This window comes from Lutjanus erythropterus, chromosome 4, assembly GCF_056507025.1.
Source record: "Lutjanus erythropterus isolate fLutEry1 chromosome 4, fLutEry1.hap2, whole genome shotgun sequence".
In the NCBI taxonomy this organism is placed as follows: Eukaryota; Metazoa; Chordata; class Actinopteri; order Lutjaniformes; family Lutjanidae; genus Lutjanus; species Lutjanus erythropterus.
In genome coordinates, this window is record NC_139320.1 from 42,236,125 (window position 1) to 42,263,427 (window position 27,303).

The 27,303-nt window shown below is 37.9% G+C and overlaps 1 protein-coding gene across 4 annotated transcripts in view; it reads left to right on the plus strand.

Moving 5' to 3' along the window:
- The first annotated feature begins 8,338 nt into the window (after window positions 1-8,338).
- frya (furry homolog a (Drosophila)) overlaps window positions 8,339-27,303 on the plus strand; it is a 105,802-nt gene continuing 86,837 nt past the window's right edge. For 2 of the 4 annotated variants that reach the window (XM_084718026.1, XM_084718028.1), the window contains exon 1: window positions 22,857-23,169. In XM_084718026.1, coding sequence (XP_084574152.1) covers window positions 22,953-23,169 — 217 coding nt within the window. In that variant the 5' untranslated portion in view covers window positions 22,857-22,952. Of the gene's footprint in view, window positions 8,476-22,856; window positions 23,170-27,303 lie in introns of those variants that run through there. The other 2 variants (XM_084718034.1, XM_084718029.1) reach the window with 2 other exon arrangements.

Consider the following 27,303-nt stretch of genomic DNA (forward strand, 5'->3'; position numbering starts at 1 on the left):
CATTTTTTTATTATTATGAATAGAAATATGATTTGAATGTATCATTTTATATATAGATAGATGTTTCAACTTCCGTGTTGATCATATAAACCATGTTCATCTTCATTTTCAGGATTTTAACCTTTTAAATGCCTGCTTGTTTACATGATGCTGCAGTTTTTGTAATGGAAAAACAATAAATTAATTAAAAACAATAAACTAAATGCCAAGTGTTTTTTTTTTATGAGGGGGATTATATAGGATGTTATATGTCAAGGATTAGCAACAACACTGATTTTAATGCATTTTTATTTTTTGTGCAGGGTCAAATTTTTAATTTGGTGGTCCCGGTTTTTGGGCCTTTTTATCATTAATATGAATATAAATATGATACTGAACTGTATGGTTCCAAAAAAAAAACCCACAAAACTTTTTTTTTTTTTTTTTGTTTTTAATTTTTGGGAAGACTAATGAAAGCAGGCAATTTAAAATCCAGAGCAGCAATGTGGGTTCAGTCGTGTTAAATAGAAAAGAGCAGAAACAAGACAACACAAAAAACTTACTTAAAAGAACAAATAAACAGTAAAATTGAAACAAGCAGACAACTGTACCGGTGTCAGTTGGTCACCGAACCAGCAGCGTCCTGGTCAGAAAGGTGTACCTCCTTCTTTTGTCTGTGTTACTGTTATTCAGTGTTATTAAAGGTTAGATTGGATTCGCAGAAATAGAAGAGCAGTTCCCGTGTTCTGCAGGGTAAAACTGTGTTTGGTTGGTTGGGTTGGATATTTGCCTTACATGCTGCAGATTTCCCATCGGGATCCATCATCTAACAGGGGAAAATATTCTAAATATTGTGTACACTTAAACTGATATTGATTTTTTTTAGGTGGCTAAAATACATTTTGCTGCGGACCCCTGTCCACAAGAGTACATTGCTCAGCTTCCCGCAGCGGTACTCCTGCTGCTTCTCTAAACTGGGGTCCTGCCGACTGTCATCCACTATAGATAACACACTGACTGTGGATAAGTACCTCATACAACCCAGCTTCAAAAAAGCCTAACCATCCTTTTAAAGTTCTTGTTTAATTTTTATTGGTATCCACTCTCACCTCATTTCTCATTTTCCTTCTCTCCAGTCACAACATCACCCACTGCTTACAAGCCTCTCTCCATGAAACCACGGCTAATTGTGCCAAGTTTCTCTTCGGTAAGATTTACAAATACCTCAGTCGACTCCAATTATCTGAACATGTGTGTTAATATTTTTAGTTGCTCACTGTTGACGCTGATTCAAACTATGAGGCTGAGCTCTCTGCAGTTTGATGACTGCTGGTTGAATCTAGATCGTGTTCCTAAAATATGGACAAACCTGACACACCATCCATCTGTTCTAACAGTGTATCCATCCATTACAGGACGTCACAGTGTGTGTGTCCTTGTTCAAACACTTACCAGAGCTCACTGAAGCCACACGCCTCATCTGTGGCCTCATCAATACTGTTTGTGGACTCGTGCAGCACAGCCCAGCTCATGCAGTCAAAGCATCCCTGCAAGACATAAGAGCTTTGATCCATACTCCTGACCTGCTGCTGCTTCAGTGCCTTCTCCTCCTGCAGCCGCCCCTCTCCGCTGGACTGATCTCTTGTGCTGCTGCTCAAAGGTTTCAATTCTCCATTAAAGGAGCCAAAAGTATGAATCAAGGGTCATCGTGCCTCAGAGTCTCAGCTGTGGGGCAGGTTCCAAGCTGAACACTCTCATATTATAGCAAGAAATCCCCCATTATGGAGTTGCCGCAGGAGTATCAGCAGCGGCTGCAGAATGCCCCTGAAAAATGTCAAGGCGGCATTGAACCTACACCCCCCCAAGTGGAAAGCAAAAGACGACTTACTTTGAAGAAGATGTGGCTAATGTGATTTTATGCATGTCTGTGTGGGTCACGGCTCTCACAAGCGGTTTATGGAATCTCTTTTTAATTGGTTTGCAGACTTTCATCTGAGGCGAAAACTACCTGCATGTGCATCGAAGCGCAGCACTGTGACAATCATCCACATCCTCCTTTATCCTCGCTTTCCTCTGTTCCTTCAAGAAACCAGAAAGGGGCGCTTGGATCAGGTCAGGACTGTGGTGCTGAGTTATGCAACTCACTCTCTTTTGTGCTGTGGTGCTGATATGTTATTTCATTGATGGGTAGCTGAGTAGAATTATCAGCACCGCCAATATGCTGCAGTCAAGAACACCTGGTTCACTTAAGAGGAGAAAAACACAGGGAAACATTTTCCAAAGCTTGATTATAATAATTCAGTTTGTCTGTGTGCTGCCATCCCAACATCAAGACTGATTTCAACCTAGAGGCAAAATAACACATAGAAAATATGATTCTCTGTTGTGCTCATCAGTGCATGGAAAACCTAACCTGACATAACCAGACAAAAAAGATCACACAGGATGTAAAAGATTAACAAGATGTAAAAGACATACCAAGATGCTAAAGACAAAAAAGACATAGCAAAATGCAACAAGATGTAAAAGACCAAACAAGGTGCAAAAGATATAAGAAGACAAGAAGATGTAACAAGATGAAAAAGTAGTAACAAAATGCAACAAGCCGCAAGACTTAACAAGACAAAAAAGACACTAAAGATGTCAAAGACATAAGACGTAAAAGACAAAACAAGACAAAAAGACATAACAAAACACAGCAAGACATAAAAGGCCTAACAAAATGCAAAGGACATAAGACAAAAAAGATGTAAATGACCAAACAAACATAAAAGACGCAACAAGATGTAAAAGACTTAGGACACAAAAGACGTAAGACGATGTAAGCAATATAACAAGACACAGAAGATGTAAGAAAACAAAGACACAACAAGACAAAAATGACATAAAAACATAAAAACACATGTCAGATAAAGTGACTCAGGAATTCAGAACAGAAACAGTTTTGAAGAGTCCTTCAGGGAGCTACTCAGTCGCTTCTTTTGAGTAAAGAAGTTGAATCAGAACTTCACCTTTTTTAAAATAAGCATCTGTACTTCTACTTGAGTAAAGAACGTCTGTACTTTATCCGTCTCAGCAGATTTCTTTGCATCAGTGTTACTTTATACATGCCGGTTTTATCAGAACAGCACAGGTAGTCCCATGCACAGGTCTGTTTATTTCTTGGTTATTATCAAAAATATGTTTTCTGATGTCTCGTCTTGCGGCGCACCTGGTGCTTTATAACTCAGCAGCAGCACTGTGGAGCTCCGCTGTCATCGTGACAAGCCCTGGTCTGTGCATACAGTTGACAAAGCAATTTTGTTGTTCTGGTTTGGACAGAGCTCTTGGGCATGCTATCATCTTGAATCAGTGGCATGCTCTCCCTGAGTGCTAAAACAGAGATGTCTGAGGGGTTGACGGCCAGCCATTGAACTCCGTTCATCCTTGTCAAGGATATCTGCTCCCATCAACAACAGCTGCGTCTCTCTGAGGCTCTGGATTCACACACTATAAACGTCTTTTTCAAAAAGCAACACAGATTTTAACTTCTGACACGTCAATTAGAGCCAAGAGGGAAGTTTGTAGGTGAGATTTTCTCAGGAAGTAAAGAGTGCTTGAAGCTCCGCTGCAAAAGAAAACATCAAGGTTTTTCAAACTGAAACGTGTACTTATATCTCTTTGGTTATCCATGTGAAAATAATTCAGTCCTACACTTGACCAGCTTTTTCTTTTCTTAACATACATGTCGGTCAGTGGTGCTGCTCTCCACCACCTCTTCTTCAAAGATATTTCCTCTCTTATCATGTTCTTTGACGCCATCTGCTGGATGCTCATTCAATTAAATTAACTGGAAGTTCAAAGCCCACTCACTTCACACATCAAAACAACAAACATCCTGCTGTATTTGTGTTTGCAGATAAAAAGTAACTCTTCTATACTGTGTGAGGAAAACTCAAGATTTCAACAAGATTGTTATTATGTCATGTTTCTATTATTGATTTGTTGTACACTTATTAAACCAGTGTGTTCATGAAAAATAACAACAAAAAACAAAAAGTGCACTAGAGCTGCAACAAACAATCATTTTCATAGTTGATTAATTGGTCAGTTATGTTATTGATTAGTCAAATAGTTGTGTGGTCAATAAAATGTCAGAAAATATTGAAAAATCTCAAACGCATGTCTTGTTTTTCCACAAGTCAAAGATATTCAGATTACTGTCAGAAAAGGAGTAAAAAAACCCCAGAAAATATTCAGATTTAAGAAGGTGGAATTTAGAGAAATTTCATATTTTTTGTCTTAAAAACTTACTCAAACTGGTAAATTGATTAATTAACCCTGACACAATCTTGTCAGTTGACGTACGTCTGTGTGCATGTTCGGACGTATTTTTCAAGTCTTTCCTGTAGCAATTATTTTCATTATTGATCAGTCTGTTGAACATTTTCTTCATTAATCAACCAACAACTCATTGTGTGAAAAATATTGATCAGTGTTTCCAAAAGCTCAAGATGACGTCCTCAAATGTCTTGTTTTGTCCACAACACAATGATATTCAAGTTACTGTCTAAATCTAAAATCTAAAATCTAAAAATCTAAAAATCTAGAATGAGAGAATTTTGACTTTTTTAAAATAAAAAAAATGACTGAAAATGATTAATTGATTATCAAAATAGTTGGCATAGTAATTTAATAATTGATTATTTGATTAATCATTGCAGCTCTAAACCAGGGGGTATAAAACGTTGTCTGGCATGTTCCACCTTAGAGGTTGAAAAAGTTTCAATCATCATGATCAATCATTACCAGTAACTGACACTTGGCTCAGCACCACCCTCCTCAGTTACTGTCAGGAAGGTCTTTGATTTGTTAGAGATGTAAACAAAAGCAGATTCTCATTTCTATCTCATGACTGTGGATTTTGTCGGCTAAAATAAAGACTCACAACAAGCAGATTTCAGAAGTGTAGCTAGCTAATTTAAGCTAATGATAACTCAACTTCAGTCAGCTGAGAAGTCTCCAGCTGATGTTTGAATTTTTCCATCTGACACGTTCGAAAACAAGAACCCTGTCAAGGTGTTTATGTAAAGTTACCTGACGGCTGCGTACACGATTCATGCCGAAAGACTGAGGCTAAAGCTAGCTTACATCTTAGCAAACATTGGTCAACTGGTGAAATATGGCAGACACATCAACTTGATACATGACAGAAATACACTCATTAACGTGGGAAAAGGAAGTGCAGGGACTTGATTAGTGCAGCAGACCTTGAGAAAGTCACTCAGCCAGACCTGATCGCAGAAGAGAGTGGGAATAACAGCTATGCTAACCCGGTTAGACCTGAGATGGCGAGCTGTACTTTCATTCTGCATCAGCTCACATCCTCCTCCTCAAACCCCCTACATAACTAACCCAAGTGCAGTGGTATCTAACAATTTTGTCTGTAGGCATTAGTTAGCCAAACATGCTAATGTTTGCAGCGCAGAGTTTAATCCACAAACGTGTGCTCTTGTGTTACACATCTTTGAGAGACAACAACAAAGACGCCACTGCCCAGACTCATGAAACATAGAGTATCGCTCCTCTCAGAGCTTCCTGTACACGAAATGTTTGACAAAGTTTGACAGACCTGTGGTGCCCTAGTTCAGGTTGCTGAGCTATGATTGGACAGTTGCTGTTTGGAGGCAAAGGGTCAACTGAGGAAGCAACTGATAAAAAAAAGGATCCAACTGGAATTTCAGTCAAGAGTTTGCTGACGCTGCCATGCTGACCTCTATTTCTATATCAGAGATCATGTTCATACAACTTATTTTCTTTCCATATTTTTTATTTGGTCATCAATGCCCCACTTTTGCCCCTACACCACCGTTTGAGAACCACTGACTAAAAGGCATGCAGTATTATGCAGGAGCCGCCCCCCCACAAAAAAAAAAACAATGTATAGACTCATACGAAAATAATCTCTCATTCATCACTTATGACCCACTAGGTGTCTACAGAGACAGAAAGGCCTTCTGCCTGTATTGTCTCATTATTTTGCTGTGTTTGGAAAGTTTCTGGGCACCGACCTTTGGTCGGTAAGTGTGCAGCCCCCACCCACTAACAGTTTGCTGGATTTGAGGTCAGGACTCTGTAAAAATCTAGCTACCATGTTATATCATCACTGTCTCTCTCCTCTGCTCTCTGTCTGTGTCATGGATGGATAAAGAGCTGCAGGTTTGTGTGTCTGTTTGACTGAGGGAAGGTCTGAGTCACAGACACACTAACTACTGTGAAACAATCGGAAAATAATGTTTTATGTCTCAGATTCACTGCTAAGCTCTGGCTAACACTGCTTTAGGAGAGGCCAGTTTAAAATGGTGTGTTTTCAGCAGGACTGAGTAGTGAGGATTACAAGATATCAGGATTACATGATCAGATTACTTAAAATAAGAAACTATAATAAACCTAGATTATGTCTGAAAACATGTGTAATTGGATTAGTTACACTGTTATTACTTGATTACATGTTTTGATTACCAATGAGATATATGAGCCAAATATGATTTAAAGTTAAATGTTGAAGTTACTCCTCTCAGGTTGCCAATTTTGTTAATAGTAAGTCAACTAATATTTTTTGTTTTTTTAATGATGATTTATGGATAATGGAGTTTTAATTGCTTTGCATTTACGCTGAGAATGGAAGATAAATATTTGAATAAGTGCCAACACTTCTGATTTCTACGTTGTTATTCCCTCTCATTGATGTAAGTTTCATACACAAACAAACTGAAAATGTTTTGAGATGCTGAAAGAAATATTTCATGTTGCAGTCAATTTTTTGTTGCTGTCCATTTTTTAAATGATGTTTTATTGAAGAAATCCAAAATTAATCAGATTAGATTTTTTTGTAATCCAATGGATTGTGAAACTAATTTAAAAAACTGTCATATAATTTGGATTCAGTAGCTGACTAAATTTAACAGTAATCTGACCCAACCCTGGTTTTTAGACAGCAACCAACAAATCTGCACAATATACCTTTAATAATCATAAAATATGTACATATATATAGTCAAATGCACTTTAAGAAGTAAATTTTGCTAGTTATTTTATTAGATTTGATTAAAATGATAGTTCAGCCAGAAATGAAAAATCACTCAATATCTACTCACCCCTGTGCTGTTGTGAAGATGGGTGAACATCTCTAGTTTACAAAACGCTCCCGGAGCTTCAGCAGAAAACAGCGTTGCAGCCACATCCAGTATAATTGAAGTCAATGGTGACCAGTTTTAAAATGTAAAAAAAAGAACACAAAAAAGCACAAAATGTCTCCATACTGCTCATGTGGTATAATCATGTGGTCTAAAGTGTCCGTAAGCTGCGACATTAAAATTTGACCAAAAAAGAGCAATTTACACCATATTTTAAGCCTAAATGTCAACTGTAGCCTCTCAAACCGGAGCCGCGTGCACACGCCTGAAACGCAAGATGAGCCTTTCTCAATCTGGAAAGGAATCTGGGAGTGTTTTGTGAACTGGAGATCTTCACCCATCCTCACATCAGCACAGGGGTGAGTAGATATACATTATTTGAATTTTCATTTTTGGATGAACTATCGCTTGAGTCTCTATATATTATATGAATTATAAATCCCTGTTGTTATTTCTTCCTTGGGATCAATGAAGTATTTCTAATTCTGATTCTGAATAGGCAAAATATATTATATATTTGCAATGAAAATGTTTTGACATGTTTAGGGAGAAAAATAATACATGTGGAAGTCAGATTTTTGTTGCTGTCAGTTTTTATAAGTGATGTTTGATTTTGTAGAAATTCCAAATTATTCAGATTAGATTACATTTCTCCTTTTATAAACGTTAAAATAAATAAATATATTGTCAAATGCATTTTAAGAAATATAAATGAGCTGCAATGCATTTTACATACAATATTCACTTGGCTATTTATTAATTAGATTTGATTAAGATTTTACAGATTTTATTATTTTATTTTACAGATTAAGTTTACTCATGACTCTGTTGAGTGAAATGCATCATGCTTAATGCAAATGTTTAACCCAATGCATTGTTTCTATATGCTCCCCTGTAGTATTCAGTGAAGTTGGTGTGTTTGTTTCCCTGTTAAACTCACCAGAGGAAGCAGGTGTGTGTGTGTGTGTGTGTGTGTGTGTGTGTGTGTGTGTGTGTGTGTGTGTGTGTGTGTTATGAAGCGGATGACTTGGCTTCGAGCAGGTCATCGTGCAGGCTGCAGAAAGCCGATGCTTTGCATGTTTTTCATTATTCAGTAGGGCACGGGGGGGTTGGGGGGGTGGAGGAGGAGGGGGGGAGGGGGGTGCTGCTGGGGGAGGAGTCTGTGTCTGCAGAGCTGATGGAGGGAGACCGAGAGGGAGAAGAAGTGCATCTGAACAAGTGGATGATCGCCTGCAGGGACGCTGGGGCTGAAACTGGGACTCACTTCACCACCAGTGCAGATGGAGAAAACAAAGTAAACTCGCACCTGCTGCAGTCGAAGGTATTTATCATCTTTTCCAATGTTGACAAGTCTCTGCTGACGTTTCTGCTTGGACTGCACTTCATCTCTCGGTGCAGTCTTGTTTTCAAGCTGGAGGAAAACTGTGAGCCAACTTTAGTGTTTCTGCTTCTCCCTGAGGTTTTTCAGGCCTTTCATAACCTTGAAATTAAAGTCTGGTCGCTATAAAAAGTGCTTTGAGAAGGAGTCGCGTTTTGAGAGGCTGTAAATGAAGTTAGTTCTGGGTAAAGATGTCGCCAAATTTAGTTTGAACTTTTTTTTTCCCTCAAAGAATACAACTTTGTGTATGTTGTGATAGTGATGTACTGCAGCATCTTTCAGCGAGGCAAAATGTCCGTAAAAATAGGCCTAATTAGGCTACATATAGAGGACAATGTGATGTTTTGGGAAAAAATAGAAATGAAGGAAAACTTATTTTATTACAGGCAACATGAACTGAGCAGTTAAAGGTACAATATGTAAGATTTTGGACAAATTTCAAAACTATACAAAAAAAATTGGAAGCAGCATTTCACCAGAAAAATCACATAAACTGCAGCTAACTGTAGCTGCCGCTAGATAGCTCAAGTATCCATGCAGCTAACTAGCTAGCGGTCTTATTAGCTGACTCTGCCCAAACTGGGAAGTTACAGCTCTAGGGGCTTATTAATGCTTATTTAAGCTAAATGTTAAGTATGCATATGGACCCTTATGTCTGTAAAAATGTGTTCATACTGTCCATATTTTGTATGTTTTGTGATAGTTTACAGATATGGATGAAATGGAGCAGTACCTATAGGAGTAAAGGGAGGCAGAGTAGCAGCGTAGCCAGTACTTAAAGCAAGACATGACCAAAGGACACAAAGTGTTGTTTTTTGGAAAAAAAGAAGTCAAAGAAAGGAACATTTTAGCTGAGCAGTTAAATGTGCAGTATGTAAGAGCAGCAAGATTTTAGACTCTCGAAATTCAAAAAGATCAACCATAAACTGCTGCTAACTGTAGCTGCCATTTGCTGGCTAGGTCAGGTAGCCGTGCAGCTAACGAGCTGTCTTATTAGCTGACTCTGCCCCAGAGCACCAAGAGCGTATTAATGCTCATTTATGCTTATCGTTAGATATGCATATGGATACAGATGGGGCCTTGTGTCAGTAGAAATGCGTTCACATGATGAAACGGAGTACCTGCAGGAGTTGCATGGGGTAGGGTAGCAGTGTAGCCAGTATTTCCAGTGAGATGTGACCACAAGACATTTGATGTGTGGATTTCAGGAAAAAAATGAAATGAAAGAAAACTTTTTTTATTTCAGGCTACCTGAGCTGATCAGGTAAAGGTGCTGAAGTCAGAATGGCAAGATTTTGGGGACCTTCCAAATTCATACGCCAAAAAAATTGGGGCCAGCACATCACCAGAACAATCACCAACTGTTGCTAACTATAGCTACCATTAGCTAGTTAACTCACATAGTTGTACCGCTAACTAGCAGTCTAGTTAGCTGACTTTGACCAAACTGAGAAGTGGAGTATTATGGCTCCTTTATGTTAAATGTTACAGACACATATGGCTGCAGACATCCACATTTCTACATGTTTTCTGGCAGCTTATGGATACAGATGAAATGGAGCAGTACTGCCGTTAGCCGTGGGGGCAGTGCAGCGGTGTAGCCAGTACTTCAAGCGAGACACGCTCACAGGACATGATGAAGAGGTTTCAACTATCTGAAAGTATATGAAATTTGTTAATTAGTTAGTAAAATGAATTCTCCATCCATATGTTGTGATGCTTTTAGTGGCTGGCGTCTGCAAAGCTGCCTCTACTTTTGTCTCTTTCTCAAGGGGTACATCATTACGAGGAGTTAACAGGGCAATTAATCTTGTATTTTCAGGTGTAGGTCTTCACATTTCCTGAGTTTGTTTTATTTAGCCTAAAAAATTCAAAGAGAGCTTATGAAACACAGTGAACTTGCTGCTCTCACATCTGCGGTTGGGAGGCCTGCAGTTGAGTTAAAATGTGGTGTTATGAGATTGGACAGGCTGGAGCTAGCTGGTTAGCATGCTAACTTCAGCAGGTATCTCTGCAAAACAAAACATAACATCAAAACTGTTGTTTCTTCACATTCTGTTGCTAAATATGATTAATTGTTGAATGTTCTGTTATGTCTTTAAAAGTTTGGACTGGTGTCAACATGTCATTGACAAGAAAGCCTGGCAGTTAGGAGTCTTTCTGTGTTTCTCCATGTTTTTGTTTTCTTCAGGTGGTCATGCCAGTTATGTAAATTAGGATTTTTTCTCCAGTGTGTCCATACATGTTAGTGAAAAGACTTGTCTGTAACTTTATCCTCGCCATAGACTTCCTGCACAGTGTGTACTCTGTAGCCTGAAGCATGCTGGGACAGACTCCAGCCCCCTGGTGACCCCTGATGGATGTCTGGGTGGTGTTAATGTTTTCTTATTTCTGTTGTTAGAGCAACATTTTGCAATAGTCGACTTTGAATAGAGGTCAGTGACCCTCTGTGTTCGTTCTCTGAATCAGCGCATCGAAGGGCATGCTGAATCTCCTGGAGAAAAAGTCTAAAAACAAGTGAAAGCCTTGATGTAACACAGCAGTTTGTGCTTTAGACAGAACAGTTATAATGAAGGACAAATATCCCAACCATCTCTAGTATTTTCTCCTTTTATATTAGGATGAACTTTACATTTAACAAAAAACCCTTCTCTTTTCAATTAAAGGTCTAGTGTGAAGGATTTAGGAAGATCTATTGGTCAATATGGCTGATATGAAATGTAATTTTATGTATACTGTATATATGCATATTTTTGGATGCTTGTTACATCTTTATGTAACAAAAAATCAATAATTTGACAGTATATTCTAATTTTTAAATGATTTTAGTGATAAAAAAACAATTTTACAGTCCCCCCAAAGTCTACGATCAGAATTGTGTCCATGGCAACGGTCTGTTATACAGAAATAACAGACCTTAGAAAATGCTGTAATTGACCAATCAGAACTGAGTATTTAACAATGCCATGTAATTAACTACAAATTAGACGTTTTTTGGACAAATCTCTTTGCGGATTTTTGTGACAAGAGCAGAGAGCAAGAAGACAATATATACGTCTAAATTTACTTCCCCCTTCTCACCAGCCCCTGAGCTCCTTCTTCAGCCTGTGGCTCCTAAACTTCAGAGAAAAGAGGGGGGAAAGGTTTACAGACAGACAACATATGGGTGAAAAGAGAAATAAGTAAAAATAAAACATTTATAAAGTAAAAAATAAATAAATGGGAGAAAAAGAACAACCCACAGAGGTCAAAGCGCTTATGGCATAAAACACTTGTGTATAAAACAGTCAAGTAGATGCTCTGAGTATGAGAGTGAAGTACATACCACCAGTGAGATGGAAAAGTAAGCATTATAGTAAAAGAAAGAAATGGAAATTCAATAAATAAATACCATAAAGGTTATCTCTAGGCTGCCAATACAAACAATAAAAACCCTCCAAACTTATGTGAGAGAGGAGACTAGAAAGGTTCCCAGGTTTTAACAAACCTTCCTTTATCATTCCTCCATGTGTATCTACTTTTCTCCAGGTGCAAAAAGCTCATCAAGTCTCTCACTCTTTGAACAAAGGGATGGGGGTTCTGTTGTTTCCAGTTTTGGAGAATTAGACGCCTAGCAAGAAGCATCGAGAGGGCGAGAGCCTTGCCTAGTTTTGAAGGAATTGCAGAGCCCTCAGGCCAAATACCAAAAAGTGCTACTACAGGGCAAGGTTCAGTGTATTTATTTGAAACGGAGGTAAAGGTTCTGAAGATGGACTGCCAAAACTGTGTCAGTGTGTAGTGTAGATCAACTTCCCAATATTGTTCAGAGCAAACATCCCAGAGACTTGGTCGTGACCCAAGACGGGTCATGGGAGATTTAATTTGGGTCCCCGACTAAATAAATAAAAGACTCTGGTAGAAGATATGCAATCTGAAGATTTATATCTGCAGCACAGGTTTTATAAAGCATTTAAAATGTGTATGTTGATTTACAGATGAGAGGAAAAAAACAAGAGCCTGTTAATTCTGCATAAATTAACTTATTTTTTCTTGTTTATGAAGTAGGCTAAAATGTTCTGTATAGTTTTCCTGATGAGAGGAAATTAAAAAAAAATAATGAGATCGGCTGTAAACTCTGAAAGCATGTAGTTCTCATTTATAGTATTTAACATTTGTATATGTTTTTAATAACATGCCTTAAGATTGGGGCTTCAAATTATGATTTTTTTCATTACAGATTAATCTGTTGATTATTTTCTCAATTAATTGATTAGCTGTCTGATCTATAAAATGTCAGAAAATTATGAAAAATGTTGATCACTGTCTCCTAAAGCCCAAGATGACATCCCAAAATGTTTTGTTTTACCCACAGTCCAAATATATTCAGTTTACTGTCAGAGACGAGTAAAGAAACAAGGAAAATATTCACAATTAAGACACTGGAGTCATACTTTAAAAAAAAAAAAAAGACTCAAACCAATTAATTGATTACCAACATGTGTGGGGATTGATTTAATAATAAATTCATAATTGATTTATTGTTGCACTTCTTGTCAAAATGGTCATTTGTGCACAAATGAAGTCTTCCCAAGATTGAGAATTGGGTCGTGATGGTTTGTCATTTTTTTTAAAAAAGTGTGTCCCCAGAGAAAAAGTTTGGGAAACACTGGTTTAGAGACCAAAATGGGAGTGAGTGTGAGAGAGTGAATCAAGCCACACAAGTGACAAATAGAGACACAAAAAGAACCGCCGCTTTAAATGACACCACCTCGTGTCTATTACATGAGTTAGTAAGACATTTGAGGACCCGTGTGTCTATTTGTGCGTCTCTACAGATCCGTCATCACAAGAATGTCACAGTGTCGGTTTTATCCACAAACTCTGACTCGCAGATGCATAAAAGTGGGTTTTTCCCTCTTCGTTCTTCACACAGATTTAGTTGACACTGGTATTTTGTTTGTTGCTATTTCTGCAAAACAAACACGAGCAGACTTGTTTGTGCAGAAGAGCTCCATAAATATCGTGGACTTGAACTGACTTGACACTATCATCGCTCCAGTGAAACTCACACTCCGCAGTATTTGTGCATGTTAATGTGAACCAAAAATGTACATCGCATAGAAACTCTGACTTTGCTTCAAAAATAATACTACGACATCTATAATACTGTACAGTGAGATGGAAAATTTTCATTCAGAATTCAGTGGCGGCATTTCCTTTACAGTTTGAGGTGATGAAAGTTTTTTCTTTCCTCTAAGCTGCTAAGTGTGGTAATCAATTAAACACACACCTACTGCTTTCATAAGATATTACCCGAAGTAGATTTTTAAGGGCAGTTTCAAATTGAACCACCTCCACGAGGTGCTGGCAGTAGAATAATTGAGGTGTCCTTAGCAGAGAAGAAGTGCAGATTTTTTTTTTTTTAAGATTTTCAAGCGTCCCTCATGAGAGAGTAAACGCCTGCAGGCAGTGGATGTAATGAAGGCTTTAACAACTCCACTCAGCTTGTCTTTGCTTTTTGATATTTAGAATCCCCTCTGAGCTACTCAGATAAGCCTCTGGGCTATCCACCTGGCAAAAAACACCGAATCGATAATTAACATAACACTTTAAAGTCAGTCCTTGAGTCTCGCTGACACTAAGCAAACAAACACTCAAATATCCATCAGGAGCAGTAAATACACTGTAAAAAATGAAAGATGAGAAAAGTCATTATTTCAAGGTAACTATCTTCAATAATGTTTTTAGTTTTACATGAAAAATCTAATAAATTGAATGTAATAAATCATTAAAATGACCATGATGTGTCATCAGAGATTAAAGAAACATGCTGAGTTGGTAACAGCACTACCTGTTTCATGTTGACTTAGACCTCAAATTAATACCGAATTAATAAGTAAGCGTCTGTTTATGAGTCTTAAGAAATCCTTAAGTATCTTGTAGAAGGTAATAGATGTTTATAACGGTTGAATTTAGCAAAATGTTAATGGAGCCTGGCTCAGTGACTGAACTCCAACTCCAGAGTGTGTCTTTTCAGAGCAGTGTGTTTTTGTTTTCAGAATAACAGACTGAACTTTACATTTAACAGACAACTGACAGTTAAAAAGCTGGTCAACTTACAGTGTAGGAGTCATCCCCGTTTGTTATTGTCAGTTTACAATGTTGCACTCGTCTTGCACTCCTGGGGAGGAGGGAGTGGGGTGAAACAACTCACTTCACCCATGGATCACTTATTAAAAAGAGACTCAACCTGTTTAATATACAGTCTACGGCTTGTTATTTGCACTGCAGTGTTCATTTTTGGATACACAGTAGCTACATCTTGTTTGTTAAAGCCACTCAAATGCTAAAGTTGTAAAAAAAAATAAAATAAGATAAAAATTAAATAAAGCTATTCCAGATCATATTTTCTTGAGATAATCTTTTCCTTCTTTCGATAAACTTGAATCTTTTAGTTTTGGAAACTCAAAAAAATCTGAATTTCAGAAAATGAACAGGTTACAATTGAAAACATTGAATTATTAACCATTGTACGCTTTCATTTTAATTTAAAGATTAATGTTTTTCTGAGAAGTCTAGTTTAGTTTAGTTGAGAGTTTAACTTTGATTTAGAACTCATTCAGTACCAGATTTTGATTACTTATGAGTAAATCTCGAAGTTGTGGTTTATTTTCTTTGTTGTAAAACCGCCTTGAAGAAATGCTGAGTTGCTGAAACATAGAACTAAAGAGTTGATACTGATCACTATAGGGTCATATTTTTTATGAAACTGTTAAAAGAGTTTAAAAATGTACCATAATAATGTTATTTTCATTTTATTATAAATTAATGTGATATACTTAGTATTAAAAAGTGCATTGCAAAGTTTGGAGTATAATGATGATGTAAGTAAGTTTTGAGTTTTTAATGAAATTCAAATTAAATTTAATTACCTCAACAAAACATTAGTTAGTAAAATGTTTTTTGGATCTTAAGAATCTATTGAAGTTGAAATTTTGAGTTTTCTCAGCTGGTCTGGTGTCGAAGTCAAGATATCACTATCACTGGCATTGAAAACTTCTGAATGATAGTGAGTTCTCTGTTGAAACAAAGCAGAATAAGATTTTAAAAGGGATTTGATTTAAATGTGACGAAGTAAAGTTTTTTACTCATTAAATGCAAATTTCCCCATTTTGTTACAAGAAAACAAGTTTTTATGTGTCATCATTACAAGTTTGAATGGCTTTTAACTATCAGTACACTTTGCTGCTTGATTTTCCCTCCTCAAATCAACTTTTCTCTGTTGAAACAAAGCACATTAGTGATTTTTTCTTCCAAACGTGAGGCCGTCCTGTTCATGCAGAATGCATAAGAACATAATCACCTCAGTGTAACTGGATATGCCCGGCGGTGTTCACCTGACCAGGTCTCCACAGTGGCTGCGTGTGTTCAGAGCGAAGCCCCTCCCTCCCTCTGCAGGTTGATAATAGGCAGCAGAGCCGAGAACAGGTGCAGGTGCAGAGCTGTTTGCAGCCCCTGAATGGTCATTATGTGAGTCGACCCAACCGGACCTGTGCAGGGAACAGGTGACCCGTTGAATAATTACTCACTGTGGATGCTTTCTCTGTTTTATCCCCATCTGTTGTGTGAAGTTAGACATAAAAACGTAGAGATGGGTGAATTAAATGGCCAACATCAGCTGTGAAAAGGCTGAAAAGCTCGACCTCAAGTGATATTCAGATGTCATAATGCACTTTGCATTCAAGAGATTTGTAAATGTTTGAACAGCACTCAGCATGTTGCTTCCACTCTGAGTGTCTCGAGAAAACACTCAAGTGTTCAGCGGCTTATTCATTCACACCAATATTTTATCACTTAAGTGTGTTATGTAACGTCGTCGTCTGGTTTGTGTCCAGTTCCCACACTGCGCTCGCTCTGTGTGTGTTTGTCTACTTGTTGCATGGGAGTCAATGAGCATAGCAAGAATTAACCTTCAGCTGGTTCTTGCTAACATTAGGGGCCTGATATCTATCAATTATTCATCCACTTCTGCTCTGCCTGTGCAAATCTAAATGTGTCTCACCATGGAAACAGCCTTCTGTCTCTGCCGGAGGGTGTTGGTTTCAGTGGCCGCGTCGACTCCAACCTCGTTTCTCTCGGTCCTGGCAGTCCCGTTCTGCTCCACATTCTCATACATTTTATTTTAACTTAAATCGAGTTGTCACTGCTTCAGTTTAAAGTGAAAGAGGAAAAGAGCAAAGGTTTCCAACTGTTTTGAAAATCAATAAATAATTTCAGTCATTTTTCAAGCAGAAATGTTCAACGGTTCTTATTTCCAGTTTCTGAAATATGAGGATTTGCTGCTTGTCTTTGTCATTTGTGACAGACTTTTCGCGTTTTGGACTGTTAATTGGACAAAAAAAAAAAAAAAGCAATTTAAAGATGTCACTTTCTGGGAAATTGTGATGAGGCTTTGTTCACATTTTTCACATTGAAGCATTTTAAATAATTAGTTGCCCTAGTTCAGTTTTCAGACTTGGTAAAAGTTTTAAATTATAGATATAGTAGCTCATTAAGGCTATTAGTAGGTGTCTACATTTTTTTCGCACATCGTTGGTCATTAATTTGCTCGTGTTGATTTTTTTCTCAACTTCAGTTATGCGGTTGACTTCTGCAGAGTGCATCAAGTCTTGAAGATGTGTTTGTTGCTAATTTGCTTGTTGTTTTTTTACAGCTGTTCATCAGATTGTAATAAACTTGTAATAGCTGTAGTAGCTTTAGCATGACAACCATTGTCACTTTATAATCTGCCAGATCCTGTAAACATAGTTCATTGCACAGGTAGGTGTGAACGTTTTCTACAAAAACTAGAGATAGGCTGATTAATTGGGACAATTATGTGGCATTTTGAGATAATCAGCACTGGCTGATATCTGTACAAGGCCATGAAACTCTCATGCATCCTGCTGTGAAAGTTTGCTAACTAAATGTCCTCAGTTACCGTTGTCTTTTCTAAATGTTAGCCTGACGTGTTCCCTCATCGTTAATGACAGCAAATCTTTAACTTTACTGGCTGTCGTTAAATACCTATCATGAGATCAATACGAGATGTCTCGTCAAGGTAAGACATGTCCAAACATTACAGTATTGATCATTAGACTGAGAACGTTGAAAGGAGGCAATTTAAGGCTGGGCAGTATATCGATGTTTTATCATATCATGATATGAAACTAGATATCGTCTTACATTTTGATATAGTTATATCACTGTGTTGTATATCAGGGTTGTCTTTTGCACCATTTGCAATTTTCTCAACTTGCAGACTGTTTCAACTGTTCTGTTCGTCTTTACCCACTTAGTCATTATATGAACATTACTGATGGTTATTTATCAAAAATCTCATTGTGTTACTTACTGATTTTAATGATTACTGTATTAATCGATAATTAATCAATACTCCATACGTGACAGTAATTGCACCTCTTTTGACATTGTTTTGTCTGACCAAGGCATTTGTTTAAAAAAGAAAATTAAAGTTGTCCTTAAAATAAGAGGAAAAAATGAGACAATAATGAAAAGGAGAAAAAAAGAGAACATATGTGTCAAATAGCTTATTGATTATTAATACTTAATTAATTGTTAGGGGAAATGCAACCCTAGTGTTAATATTTTGTGAAAGCAGCAATTGTCATACCTACAATATTGTCGCAGTATCATCGTATTTGGTCAAAAAGTGATAATATAACAAACTAATTCAATCACCTTGGACACTTCCACCCTATGAAGTACACAACATGTTGTCAGTCACAACCTATGTGATCAATAATTATTGATATCAACTGCACACACAAATCTTGAGGACAAAGTTGAGTAATCTCAGTTTCATCAGTTTACTCTGGACATTTCAAACAAACAAACATGCTAGTGGCCTTCATCAGATGCTACCTTTTTATCTTTGAGTATTCAGTGTTGGAACTGAGACAGTTGTATGAGCTCCAGTTGTGTCTGTCAACGGCCAAAATAACCAACTGTTATCAGGTAAGGAGAAATAAAAAAAGTTGCACTATTTTCCACTAAATGAAGGTTGTGACTCCTGGTATGATGGGAACAGACCGCAGCTTTTCTTTAGCCAGATTCAGTGTTAAAGTGATTAATACCCTCAGGAGTAAAAGTTAACTGAAACTATGGTGGTGTGTTGTCAACACTAGAGGGAGCACTGTTACTACTACATCTTTACCTATCTAGTTTATGTCATTTACAGTAGTACTGCATTACAGTAGCTTCTGTCTCAGGTTTGCTTGACTCTTTAAATTCTCATATTTCTCATTATTTAAGATTTTTATTCTTGTGAAAATGTAAAAAAAGAAAACTTAATATGAATATACAGATGAATAAACAGTAAGTAGCATGACCCATTACTTAATTACACCCTGAGAGAGGGGACAGTCATTTCAGATAAAAGAAAAGGCTAAAATATACATGTTAATCTTAAATAGACATTATGTTAAAGTCTTTAAATGTGCAGATTTCTACACTAAAATTGCTCATTTGTTACTCGACTGTTGAGTGAGTGTAGGCAGGTGTGATTCCAGGTTTTAATGCTGGTCAGTTTGTTTGTGTTTAAGTGGATTTACATACATGATGTGTAAATTATTAATGATTTTATCATCTGCCGACTCAGGATGATTCATTCAACCTCAAACAAACAGCACGTCTCTGGATGTTATGACGACATGTCTTTGCTCTTAATTTACTATGACAACTCGATGATTCTTGTCCTGCAGGACGTGTTTGAAGTAGGTCAGGCCCCAGCTCTGCACAGAGGTAGTTGGAATTCAGACTGGTAGAAACATGACGAATGAACTTTGTTATTTTTGACAGTTTTCTCGAGCGTGCTGCTGCTGCAGAAGCATTCCTCTGAAACTGTTTTCTTTAGGCTACCTTTTTCTCTGACAGGTGGATGAAAAGTGAAATTACAGCTGGACTCATTAGACTGAAGCATAACTTGCTGCCAGGGACTCCCTGTGGTGCAGCTCTTCAGCTCTGTATGTTGAGAATGAAGGCAGTCGTGTTGAGGTGTGATGGTTGACACATTTTACTTTGGCCTCATTCAGGATTCATGCAGGTGCTTGAAGTCCTTTAAATCACTTTTTTGAAGGTTTGAAAAGTGCTTAGATTTTAGATAAATCAGCTTGAAATTGTAATACCATTACTTTCATAATAAATCTGTATCTGACCGTGTAGTTGACTTTGTAGATCTAGAAATAAAAGAAGATGGATGAGGCTTGATTGCAAAATGAAGATGAGTCCACTCTGCATGTGTGGCTACAGGGTAACAGGCAACAACATGTGGGAGGCTGCCATTATAATGGTTGCAGTTTGTATAGAGATTGTTTTTGTTTTACATGAACAGCTCAGCCATTTTATAGAAAATGCCAAGTCTACTTAAAGGAATAGTTCAACCAAAAATGAAGATTCAGTCGTCATCTACTCACCCTCATCCTGATTGAAGGTCAAATTTAGTCCACAAAGACACCACTGGAGTTTCACAGGAAAACAGCATTGCAGAATCTTCCAAACAACTGAAGTGAATGGTGAACAGTTTTCAAATGTAAAAAGCAACTGGAAACAAAACATAAAATGCCTCCATACTGCTCATCTGATGTATTCCAAGTCCCCTAAAGCCCCAAAATACCAAGCTGACTTGAAAGACATCACTTACACCATGTTTTTAGCCTAAATCTTCACTGCAGATCCTTAGCTTGGAGCCACATTCACGTGTGCATGTGCACCGTCTGAACTGTGCACACACAAGTGAATGTGAATGTTTTCCTGTGAAACCAGCAGTGTTTTGTGGACTAAAAATCTAAACTTGACTATTAAACAGCATTAGGGTGAGTAGATAATGATGGAATTTTAATTTTTGAGTGAACTATCCCTTTAAACTGGGCATACACTGTACAATCTGAGCCTGTTTCTGACCTGACTTTTGAGATGCGCAACTCATTTTAGAAGTCTGAAGACTGAATTTCAGCTGCGTTGAGGTTCGTTTGCAGTGCAGGGTGGAGCGAGGACCAATCAGCTGTCAGACGTTTAGATGAATATCTTACACGTCAAAATGTTGGTTGGCCTTTGTCAGGCTGAATCAGTGGGTTATTCAACTTGCTACAATGTCCAAAAACAGAGTTAGAAAAATGAAAACACTGTATGATAACAATTTTGGATATTATAGCGTGTTTCAATAATCCGGTGATTATTTTTTCCCCTTTTTCGCATGTGGGGAATGTGATTGGTTGCAGACTGACAACCACTCCCTCTTTAAGATGGCTTCCCATTTTGTGCCTGACGAAGGTCTAGCACCGAAATATCGCAATTGAATGTTATATTGCAGGTTAGACAGTGTGCAGGAATACGTTTTTGCAACTTTTTGGTCTACTTGCCCCTCTTTTACGCTCCTGTCTCATCTAATAGATGTCTAAAGTGTTCCTTTTGTTAATAGTTAATAGAAAAAAACTTTTTTGTGTGCTAAGGACTTTTTTTCCTTTTGCCGTGGCATTAAAAGTGGGCATGTCCGCGATTAGTCAACTACACGACTAATCATCGCCACCCTCACTAGTTGACACCAGAAATACTAGTCAATTAAACTGTTTATCAATATTTCGTTCATGCACGATGCATGCGCACAATGCCCAGAGTGTGTATGACCTGATGGCCCAGGCTCTACCTCGGATGTTTTTATCAGCAAAATGGGACAGATGATAGCTCGTAAAAAACAGTTTGGCAGTGTTTTAATCTAGAAAATGAAAATAAGGTTGAATATAGACTGTGGCATAATAAACAGGTACATAACCACTCAACTGGAGCAACATGTGACCACATATAGCACAGACACATTAACCTGCAGGCAGAGCAGCAGCTGCTGCTAGCGCTGCAATTGTTAGCCACACTGGGTGTCAGGCTGGCAGCTAACATCAACTCCAGGTCATTTACCCACAGACACTGTGATCCTCTTCAGTCTGAAAAGCTGAAGCATTTAATGAGTTGTCATGTTTGGTAGGTTCATGTGTAAAGTTTGTATTGCACAGCACAAAGTAAGAAACATTTCAGTGGCATTTAAAATACGATTTGGCAATTGTAGACTGTGATTAACTGCTCTTAATACACACAGTATTTTTTCATTCATTTCTTTCAGCATTCTGTGTTTTCCTTCAGTTAGACTAGCTTATTAGCCTGTATTAAATTTTGCATTTAATCGACAGGGAAATTATGTTCCATGAATATCCCTAAAGAAAGAGGCATCAAGTGTTTTGTTGTTGTTGTTGTTGTTGTTTAATTAGTATAGAAGTTTAAAGTTCTGGTGCTGTAGAAGTGAAGTAATCGTTTTGAGGATGTGTATGTTTATAAATATGTAATTTACCACAGCTAAAAGCTTCTGGGAAAGCTTGAAAATGCACCTTAAAAGTGCTTGAATTTGACTTTGTTAAAGGTTTAGGAACCATTGTTCTGTTCTGCAATGCAAATCCTTTATAATCAACGTATTAGTGAGGTGATGAAAACAGGGTGTATAGGCCGGTTGTTCCATGTCCTGACTGTGGTTTCTTCCTAAAACAGAAAACGCCTTCACTTCACGTACGTACACAGGCTGTTTGTATTGCTCATGTAGGTCAGACTAGGAAAAACTGGTTCATGTGGTAGGTGTGTCCACTTACTGTTCACTTCAGTGGTTGAAAAAGACTCAATGGAGCAGAAGCTGTGTGTGAAAGTTTCTCTGGATTTACGTCTCACTTGATGGTTTCACACCTTTTTTTTCTTGTTTTTTTACTAATTTCCTCAGCGATGCCAGGAAATAATGCAGCGGGAAGACTGGGTTTAGGAGAAAGTACTGCTGGGAATGTGCAGGTGTTTGTGAACTGGACTGATGGAAGTGCATGTGGAGGATGTTTTTCTCTGATTTTGAAGAGTTATTCTGTAGTTCTTACATATTCTCACGCCCTTGATGAGCACATGATTATTTCAGAAATAAGTTTACGCCTCATTAACACTGCCAGAGGCGAGACGCGTCTGTTTAGACTTTGATGCATCGACTCCAAGACAAATACAGGATATTTATTCAGGAATGCCTCGTGGGCATACAGTAGGCGGGGATGTTGTAGCTGTCAGAGCGGCCTCTCTTCCCCTCGCCCTCCCTCCTCCCTCCCTCTTTTAGTTATGACTTTGCCCCTCTCTTCTCTGCCTCTTTGCCTTCTTGCTGAAAGGAGGAGGGACCGTCTAAGTAATCCAATACCTGCCCAATTCATGAATGTTACTGTAACTTGCTGAACTGCCCTGACAAGTGCAGGGGTTAAAACACATTAGCAGGCAGCTCTGGAGGAGAAAGTTTGCAAAGGAAGGAAAAGGAAGAGGGAATTTGAACAGCACAGAGGATAAACCCTGACACAGCTTCAAATGACTCCTCTGGAAGAATGATAGAAGTATCTGTGGGCTCCCTGCCATCCAACATGTCTTCAGAGGAAAGTGCAGTGAGAGACATGGCTGAGAGTGAGATGGATTGCTCTGAGGGACGGGATGAGGTTGTCCTGGGGCGCATTGCCAGCGCACCTCTGGATCCATTCCCACCCCGGGACTTCAGAGGGAAGTTTAAAAAGATGCGCCACAAGAAGAGGCCCACCATTCTTGAAAGTAGGTGCTGCTTTGTCTCAGAGACGCCATGGTAATCGCCTCAAGATTTCTGCTTTTAATCTGGGAGAAATGTGAATTTAGTAGGCAATACTTTGGTTTCTACTACTACTATCATGGCTTTGTGAAATGCCTCACCTCCACAGTGTATTTATCATGAATCTGATGGCTTGTTCATAATGGAGTCAGACAGTGGAAGAGTACAGCACACAATTTTTGACTTTCCAAAAATTCTGTACTCCCCATTTCTTCAGAAAAATATTTGTAGTCAAAAAATGTGGATGATTAAGACTGGAATATGTAAGCAAAAAAAAAAAAAAAAAAAGAAAGAAAAGAGAGAAGAAGATGAGGAAAGTTAGGGGTGCTGAGAGTAAGAAGGAAGAGTGAAGAAGGAGTCAAGTGTTTGAGCTTGATAACCACAAAGATGGCTGAACTGGACACATACCTCACATTCCTGACCTTCATCAGAGCCTGATAATGCTTTTAATAAGTGCTTAATGTGTCAGAGGCTTCGCCCACCCGAAGTCTATTTAAGGGAAAATGTTTACAACCATTTTTGTTTTCGGCAACATGTGTCGATTTTTTTCATCTTTTTATACACTTTGAGACGCTGCAGGAGAAGCTGGCGTATAACAGACCTGCAAAGAAACTTTCTGGAAGTGTCTGAGATAGGTTAAGATACATGTTTTTTTTGTTTTGTTATGTTTTTTTTTTTTTCCTGTCTTATCTTGCTTAATCCTACCGCATCTTAGGTTAGGTAATCCTAAATACTCACTCCAACATCGCTTATCAACTTTTACGCCTTTTTCATAGCAACTGAAAGTACTTTTTCATCTTGCCAACCTAAACAACTTAGGTTTATTTTTATTGAAGAATACTGAAACATACAAACTAGACCAAAACACAAGAAAAAAAAAAAAAAAAGTTTATAAGATAGCAGACAATCTGCAGTGTTACAGATTAAACAAGTTAGCTAACACTGCTATTAGCTACTGTTAGCAACGCTACACCACCGTTAGTGACTGTTAGCGAACTGTACCGTCAGCTACTGTTAGTGAACACTGCTGTTAGCTAGTCAGTATGTTAGCTGCTACCACAGGTGGAAAAGTAAAAATTAGGACAACAAGGTTATCTTAAATTTCAGAGAGTTAATTTAAGGGATTTTGGGAAGTTGCTTATGTAATACAGAGCATGTAATACACGTGTCCTGTCTTCAGTTAGGACAGGAACGTTGACTTAGGAACTGTTCATCTGTAATTGTTTTTTGTCTCTGAATGAGGTCCTAGCTCTTAATTACCATGGTTACCAAATAGTTATGATGCCCCTGTAATCCAGCACCTGTTAATAATGGGAGTATTACTGAAGTAGTTTCCTGTTTAAGAAGCAACGCTGATCCTATCCAGGCTGCCAGCAGACTGTCCGTGCTTTATGTCTAAATGTTTGGCAGCCGCTAAGTTTTAAGATATCCAGATAAACTGTAACGTCAGAGACATGGTATTTAAATTTCTTCAGAGTGACGTTCGGTCTGATTCTTTCATGATATCCTCTTCTGGCTGTTGTGATGTGCTGTGATACAAACATCAAGTTGTCTTTTCTGGCAGATTCATTACATATTCCTCTGATCTGCTTTGACAGTTCAGATATCTGAGAAGGCGCGCAGAAGCTTTCATGGCTCTCTAGTCAGATCTCTCTGAGAGACAAGTTATTACTGCTTCTCAAATAATAGAAAGATCAGCCTGCCGGGGCAGGAGCGACCTGTAAACCACACTGTTTTGAATGTGTGATATTTTTGCAATGAGGAAGAAGAGTGATATGTTTGATTTTCATATTTTAGTATCATAAAACTAAGTGTCAGTGTGTTTCGTCTCTGAGACGTCTCCATCAGTCCGCCTCTACTTGCTGGAAAAAAAATCTACAATTATTCAACCAGGGAATTACATAACGTTCACCCTTCAGAGGGCCTCTTACTGGACAAGCCAGGCTGACTTACTAGATCATTACTGATGGATAAGTCGGGGAAGTGAGTTGTTTAAAGAATCCATTTGGGCTGATCTCTGTTTTCAGTAATCAAGTGTTTTGCTGTGACCATAATAAGCCACGTAATTACCCGTAATTAGTCAAATTTGCTCTGATTAGACGATTATATTCCTTATCAGTGTTTGTGTTAATGTGACGACTTGGTGGCTGCTTCAAGGTGGAGGAGAAACTGCTTGCTGAGAGAACAAAGATGAAAATGAACTTACTAACAAACATGTTGAGGAAATAAAAGAAAGAAACTATAATGTTCATCAGGTGTCTGTGGAGCTTTTTATCCACATGGTGTTATTAATTCAGGGGTCTGCAACCTTTACAATAAAAACAGCCATTTTTGTCAAAAAAAAGAAAAAAAAAAGCGTACCTTATGGATACTCTAGAAGACGAGGCTTCATCAAAATTTAGAGTAAAATGCACCAAACCATAGACGTAGGCTATGATGCACATTTTATTTAACAAAATGTTCATACTTCTTCTTTAAAAATTTGGTGCATATGCTACATATTTTTACAGCTGGAGAATGTAAGAATTACTTTACACTGTAAAAAAAAAAAATTGAGACAGCTAAAAATTTCAAGGCAACACACTGATATATTTTGAGTTTTGATACCAATTTAAACTTTTTGACTTTTGAAATACACTTCTAAAAGATTTGCCACCCTATAATCTTTAGTTTAGATCAAGAGTCTGCAACATGCGGTTCCAGAGCCTCATGTAGCTCTTTACTCCCTCTCTTTGGTTTTAGCAAAGAAATTGTATGGAAATGAATAATGTTGTTTTTTTTTTTTAATTTTCATGTGTCATTGTTGTAGATCCACTATAAAGACCAAAACTCAAAATTTCAAAGCAACATACTGCAAAAGATTTTTGAGTTTTGGGCCCAACCTAAACTAAAGTTTTGAGAAACTAACCAACTACTAATCTTTTTCTGAGACAATTTACTTTTCTTCTTTAGATAAACTTAAATCTTTGAGTTTTAGAAACCCACAAAAATTGTTTTTTAAAAAATATTATATAAATGCATTTAAGTGAAAGCGAATGTGTAAAATTGAAATGTAATTTTCAGGCACCAAAATAATGACAAATAAGGTTCACTGAATTTTTTTTTTTTCTGATACATTTGAGGACGTCGTCTGAGGCTTTGGAAAACACTGACTGACATTTTTCTCCATTTTCTGACATTTTAAGACAAACAACTATTATTCAATCGAGAAAAGAAATGACTGATTAATCAACTATTAAAATAATTGTTAGTTGCAGCCCTCTTTTAAAAAAGAAATCTCTCCAACTTCATTTGCTGGAGTGTTCATCTGTGGTGGCGTGTGTGTTGGAAATATAACCCTCATAAGAACACTTTTGTACAAGCTGGTTTATTTATTGCTGCCAAAAAAACAAAAAAAACAAAGTCACTGCTGTGGAAGGAAGGTGGGATTACACACACACATACTGTCTGCTGTGACACAAAGACAGATCATCACAGGAGCAGCCAGGCTGTCCTGCTGTCTTGGGTCCAATCGGGACACCTGAGGCCCTGACAATGTGTGTTCACCAAACAGTGCGAGCAGCAATGGCTCCTCCATCACACAGTGTGTTATGTAATGAAGGTCAAGTGGCTGTCGCTTGATGGACAGACAGAGTTCTGATAGGATTATACTAAGAGCGGTGAGAGAGAGGCAGCAGAGGAAGGGGGATTGGAGGATGTGTTTTATACTCCATATGGTTGATGACATGCATCTGCTTTTTACATCGAAAAATGTTGTGTGAATATTGGATTTAATCGACGCATGTCCGGGAATAGCGGCAGGATAAATAGAGGGAATTCTACTGTTTTTCTAAACACTTTGATCAGGTGTTTTTATAACCATGCTTCTGATATAAATTTCCATGTCGATTTATTTTCGGTTATGTAAACAACAGTAGTGAAGGGTGGGCTGCTTCAGGATTTATGAATATAATATTCAGAAGTTTGTTCCCATTAGTGTATAAAAACCTGAAAATTAGAATCGCTGTTTTTGTCACCTTAGAGTGAGCTATATGTCTCTGTGTTGCATCATCACTGACCCTTTTCCATAAACAGAGCTGACCTGGCTCGGCTCGGGTTGA